Raw genomic sequence first — 6,457 nt, 5'->3', positions numbered from 1 at the left:
CATCAGCCAATTCTGGCGTTCAAACGCCAGAAAAGGGTGGCAACCTGGCGTTAAACGCCCATACAGCCCCCAATTCTGGCGTTCAAATGCCAATAAGGGATCAGACACCTGCAAGTGCTGATAACAATCCCCTTAAGCAGGCTTCTCCAACCACTTCTGTAGGAAATAAACCTACAGCAACTAAGGTTGAAGAATATAAAGTCAAGATGCCTTATCCTTAGAAACTCCGCCAAGCGGAATAGGATAAACAATTTGCCCGCTTTGCATACTATCTCAGGACTCTTGAAATAAAGATTTCGTTTGCAGAGGCACTTGAGAAAATACCCTCTTATGCTAAGTTCATGAATGAGATCTTAAGTCATAAGAAGTATTGGAGGGAGACTGAAAAAATTTTCTCACTGAAGAATGCAGTGCAGTCATATTAAAGAGCTTACCAGAGAAGATTAAAGATCCCGGAAGTTTTATGATACCATGCACATTAGAGGATGCTTGTACTAGGACAACTTTATATGATCTTGCAGCAAGTATCAACCTGATACCTGCATCCACTATCAGAAAGCTTGGTTTGACTGAAAAATTCAAACCAACCCAAATATGTCTCCAACTTATTGATGGCTCCATTAAATTTCCATCAGGCGTAATTGAGGACATGATTGTCAAGGTTGGGCCATTCGTCTTTCCCACTAACTTTGTAGTGCTGGAAATGGAGGAGCACAAGAGTGCCACTCTCATTCTAGGAAGACCTTTCCTAGCAACTGGATGAACTCTCATTGACGTCCAAAAAGGGAGGTGACCCTAAAAGTCAATGAGGATGAGTTTATGTTGAATGCTGTGAAAGCTATGCAGCATCTAGACACATCTAAAGACTGCATGAGCGTTGATATTATTGACTCCCTGGTGGAAGAAGTCAATATGACTGAGAGTCTCGAATCAGAGCTAGAGGACATGTTTAAAGATGTTCAGCCTAATTTGGAGGAACCAGAGAAAATAGAAGAATCTCTAAAAACTCCTCAGGAAGAATATCTAAACCCGAGCTCAAACCACTACCTTGAAATATGCTAAGCCAGCGGTTCAACCACAAAGGCGGCTGAATCCAGCCATGAAGGAGGTGGTGCAGAAAGAGGTCACTAAGTTACTAGAGGCTGGGATTATTTATCCTATTTCTGATAGCCCCTGGGTAAGCCCTATCCAAGTTGTCCCCAAAAAGGGAGGCATAATAGTGGTTCATAATGAAAAGAATGAACTGGTTCCTACAAGAACAGTTACATGGTGGCGTATGTGTATTGACTATAGAAGGCTCAATACAGCCACCAGAAAGGATCATTTTCCTTTACCATTCATAGACCAGATGCTAGAAAGACTAGCAGGTCATGAATACTACTGCTTTTTGGATGGCTATTCAGGTTACAACCAAATCACAGTAGATCCTTAAGACCAAGAGAAAACAGCATTCACATGTCCATCTGGATTATTTGCCTACAGAAGGATGCCATTTGGTCTGTGCAATGTACCTGCAACCTTTCAGAGGTGCATGCTTTCTATCTTCTCTGATATGGTAGAGAAATTTTTGAAAGTTTTCATGGATGACTTCTCAGTATTGGGAGACTCATTCAGCTCCTGTCTTGACCATCTAGCACTTGTTCTAAAAAGATGCCAAGAGACTAACCTGGTTTTAAACTTGGAGAAATGCTACTTTATGGTAATTGAAGGAATTGTCTTTGGGCACAGAATTTCGAACAAGGGAATAGATGTGGATCAAGCTAAGGTAGAAGTAATTAAAAAATTACCATCACCTACCAATGTTAAGGCAATCAGAATCTTTCTGGGGCATGCAGGATTCTATAGGAGGTTTATAAAGGATTTTTCAAAAATCGCAAAATCTCTGAGCAATCTGCTAGCCGCCGATACACCATTTATCTTTGACACAGAGTGTCTGTAGGCCTTTAAGACTCTGAAAGCTAAGTTGGTCACAGCACCAGTCATTTCTGCACCAGACTGGACATTACCATTTGAACTAATATGTGATGCCAGTGACCATGCCATTGGTGCAGTATTGGGACAAAGATAAGACAAGCTTCTGCATGCCATTTATTATGCTAGCCATGTTTTAAATAACGCACAGAAGAATTACAAAACCACAGAAAAGGAGTTGCTTGAAGTGGTTTATGCCATTGACAAGTTCATATCTTATTTAGTAGGATCAAAAGTGATTGTGTACACTGACCATGCTACTCTAAAATATCTCCTCACAAAGCAGAATTCAAAACTCAGACTCATAAGATGTGTGTTGCTTCTGCAAGAGTTTGATATAGAAATAAGAGGCAGAAAAGGGACAGAGAACCAAGTAGCTGATCACCTGTCCCGGATAGAACTAGTAGCAGGAGCGTCCCTCCCTCCTACTGAAATCTCTGAAACCTTTCTGGATGAGCAATTCTTTGCCATTCAGGAAGTACTGTGATTTGCAGACATTGCAAACTATAAAACTGTGATACTCATACCCAAAGAGTACAGTAGGCAGCAAACAAAAAAATTGGTTTTTGATGCAAAGTACTACTTGTGGGATGAACCATATCTCTTTAAGAGATGTGCAGACAGAATAATCCATAGATGTGTGCCTAAAGAAGAGGCACAGAAGATCTTATGGAATTGCCATAGATCACAATATGGAGGACATTTTGGAGGTGAGCGAACAGCCACAAGGGTTCTCCAATGTGGCTTCTACTGGCCTACTCTCTATAGAGACTCCCGAGAATTTGTACGTAACTATGACAGTTGCCAGAGGGCGGGTAATCTGCCTCACGGTTATGCCATGCCTCAGCAAGGGATCTTAGATATTGAGTTGTTTGATGTATGGGGTATTGACTTCATGGGGCCTTTCCCACCATCATATTCAAACACTTATATTCTAGTGGCAGTAGACTATGTATCTAAATGGGTAGAGGCAATTGCAACACCCACTAATGACACTAAGACAATGATAAAGTTCCTCTAGAAGCATATTTTTAGCAGGTTCGATGTCCCTAAGGTACTGATCAGTGATGGAGGCACTCATTTCTGCAATAAACAGCTTGACTCTACTCTGATCCGATATGGAATTAACCACAAAGTGGCAACTCCATATCATCCACAGACAAATGGGCAGGCTGAAGTCTCAAATAGAGAACTAAAATGAATCCTGGAATGGACTATAAGTACCCGTAGAAGGGATTGGGCAAGAAGTTGGATGATGCTTGACGTTGATATTTTTTGCCAGTAAAGAAGTTCATAAATATAGTCGAGTTGTAGATATAGTCACTAAACCGACAGAAATCCCTTCGTACAAACGTTTGGTTGTCACAAGTAACAAACCCCTTTGAAATTGATAACCGAGTATTCAAACCTCGGGTCGTCTTCTCAAGGAATTGCAGGGAGGTATGTTCTTATTATTGGTTATGAAAAAGATAAAATTGGGGTTTTGAGAATGAGGAATAAATATGGCAAATAATTTAAATGACAATAAAAATAAATAAATACTGTAAAACAAATCCTTTGGCAAGGTACGAGAAATTGGAAATCCAGACTTAGTTATTCCACTACAAGAAAAATACCCATTCAGCCACACTTTTTTTAAGAGAAAAAGAAACACAATTTTGGCATCATTTAAAAAGTGTAGCCTTAGGTATTATAGAAATCACTTATAAAGCGTAGCCGAATGTTGATATTTATGGATCTACTTTTTATATCTAAGGGAGTGCTTTTAAAGTGTAGCCTATTTGTTAAGTTTTGGGTGCACTTTAAAAGTGATGCCTAATGTATCTAGAGCAAAAAACTTGACACTTAATCAATTTTATTCCTCAGTTTCCCGAAAACAAAACTCACACACTTAGTGAAATTTTTGTCCTTCCAAAACTCACACTTAGCCTTCATCTCGATCCCCTTTTAGAAACCCTGTCACCATCGAAGAAACCCTCCAAAGCTCACCGTCACGAAGAAACCCTCTCGCTACAGAAACCCTCTCACTCATCACTAACCGTCGCTCCTCTTCGCCCTCCTCCTTGTCGCCGCGCCGCCCTCACCATCCTCATCTTTGCGCTTCTCATCGTCCTTCCCCTTTCAATCCGATCGAGTAACCCTCATCTCTGCGCTATATACTGAGCTTAATGAAAATTTTTTCTTTGATTCGTCACCAATTCACGCTACCTGCACAAACTCGCGCGCCTTCTCCTTCGATTCATCGCCACTGCTTATCTCTTCTTCAAGGGTTTTCACCTTCGATTTGTCGTCGCTCATCTCTTCTTCACCGTTGCCATTCATCATCGCGCTCACCAAGTAAGCATTCTGTGCCTCGTTCTTTTCTTCTCGATCATTCTATAACTCACTCTCTCTCACTCGCCTTCTCTATGCAGTGTCAAAGAAACTGTGTGCTCTCTAGCGACCTCTTCTCTGCTCTACTATGAAGCATCAAGGTTTCCAATGAGGCAAAGCATCGATCCCTAACAAGCGAGGTAAGCGCCCGATGATGATGATGGTTCTGTGAAATTTGGGAGGTTTTGGGTTTTGGTTTTAGGGTTTTAATTGTGAGTTTTAGCTTCTGTATTCTGCGTTGTTTATTTGTGGACTGCCGGATCAAACTAAAATCACCAATGTAAATTTCACCATGTGTCAATTGAATTATTATTCTTATTTTTGTTATTGTTCTTGTTGATTTTTTCTTGTATAAGTTTCACTTTTAAAGAGAGCAGAGTATTCTCAAGAGAGGATTATTCTTATGCTTTTAAATTGCTTTGTTGATTGAATCAATATCTCGAAGTACCCGTGAATTTTAAGATGTATTTTGGGAACCAAAGCTTGATTTGAGACATATGCAGTGATTATTGCAGTCAATTGAGTGTTCTAATTTCTGCTGAAATAGGAGAATATATATTGTAGAATTTAGATGGACACTTTCATATGGTAATATTATGACACTTATGCAGCTAATTTTTTGACTGTCAGTACTCTGCTTCAATTTCTGTCGTGCTGTCTGACTCAACTAGCGCAAGCTGAATGGATCTAGTGTTTGTCGATCTTCTTCCTTCTCTGTTTTCTTTTTTTTTTGTCCTTTTCATTTTCTCGTTAAGGAAGAACTTGATTTTCCAAAGAGTGAAAGATCTTTAGCTGGTAGCATTAACATTCTTTCCCCTGCTGGTTGCTGCATTGGATTGCTATTCTTTTTGCTTTTCCTCCAAATTTGACCCCGGTTTGTTCTAAACATATGCTCTGTATTTATTTCTGTTAAATGTATTGTTAAATTGCCTTGTTTAAACAACCATCATAGTTCCTCAAGTTGAATCCTCTTGCTTTAATTCCTATTCTGGTGGATGGCGATTTTATTCTTGCTGAATCCTTAGCCATTATTATGGTTGGTCCTCCAACTCATGATTTTAATTTCCCTGTTTCTCTTATATATTCTTATTTATATTCAATTATTCATGTTCTCTATGTATGCAGTATTTGGACGATAAGTATCCTCAATACCCTTTGCTGCCTCATGACGTTCCCAAAAGAGCACTCAATTTTCAGGTACACCTGCTGCATAATCTTAAGCTCTAGTCCTTTTTGTTACTCGGCTTTCTAATCATCTTATCCACTCTCCACAGGTTGCACATATTGTTTTGCAGAATAACTTCATTGAGAAAAAAGGTTGGCCCTCATGAAAAACTTCCTTGGGCACAAAGTGTCATTAGAAAGGGCTTCACAGGTGACACTTCACTGAATACCATTAAGATATATTCTGGTTTGTTACTTCCAAACCAATTATTCATTTGAGTGGTTTTTTTTCTTGCCTTAATTAAATGTTGCATATTTTTCATTATTTTAAGCACTTGAAAAGCTATTGAAAGATCATGCAGGGAGATATGCCACTGGAGATGAAATTTTTCTGGTACTTGCAATTCATATGACAATGCTCAGTTACTATTATTATACCATGTGTGTTTGTATGCGTATTTTTATACTTAAATTTAGCTGCAGCACTTTATGCATCTTTGGGGGACTAGGCATATGACTGATTATAGGAATAAATTCCTTTTTGTGATAATAACAACTGTTCATACCCTGACCGAGCTCCCCAAACTCGGACAAGATCATAGAAGGCCCGACCTCGTCCCAAAGGTCCACGCCTGAGGTCGGACCTCGGACAAATAGGCTAAGAAGGCCCATCAAAAGGAACAAAGCCCAAAACCTAAAGGCCGAAGAGGCCTGGGAAAGGCGGTTCCGCAAAGATAGAGATAAAACTCCCAAAAAGATAAGATAAGATAAGAATATCTTATCCAGGGAAGATCACGACCAACTACTATAAATACACTGGAGCACCCAGGTATAACTCATACTCTAATTCTACTAAATATCTGCTTGAACCCATGCTAACTTAAGCATCGGAGTGTCATTGCAGGTACAACCACCAGCCACTCGGCACATCAAGCTCGGGTCACAGAAC

At 39.7% G+C, this 6,457-nt stretch overlaps 1 protein-coding gene across 9 annotated transcripts in view; it reads left to right on the top strand.

The window, feature by feature from the left end:
- The first annotated feature begins 4,382 nt into the window (after positions 1–4,382).
- LOC107469911 (glutathione S-transferase zeta class) overlaps positions 4,383–6,457 on the top strand; it is a 12,536-nt gene continuing 10,461 nt past the window's right edge. For 4 of the 9 annotated variants that reach the window (XR_008004136.1, XR_008004133.1, XM_021133053.2 and 1 more), the window contains exons 1-3: positions 4,383–4,484; positions 5,470–5,541; positions 5,619–5,719. Coding sequence is in view for 5 of the 9 variants with exons in the window: in XM_021133053.2 (XP_020988712.2) it covers positions 5,510–5,541; positions 5,619–5,719 (133 nt within the window). In the remaining 4 variants the exon portion in view is untranslated. Of the gene's footprint in view, positions 4,485–5,293; positions 5,381–5,469; positions 5,542–5,618; positions 5,903–6,457 lie in introns of those variants that run through there. The other 5 variants (XR_008004135.1, XM_052255480.1, XM_052255479.1 and 2 more) reach the window with 3 other exon arrangements.

Source organism: Arachis duranensis, chromosome 10 (genome assembly GCF_000817695.3).
Source record: "Arachis duranensis cultivar V14167 chromosome 10, aradu.V14167.gnm2.J7QH, whole genome shotgun sequence".
Taxonomy (NCBI): Eukaryota; Viridiplantae; Streptophyta; class Magnoliopsida; order Fabales; family Fabaceae; genus Arachis; species Arachis duranensis.
This window is presented reverse-complemented; position numbering and strand designations above follow the sequence as displayed.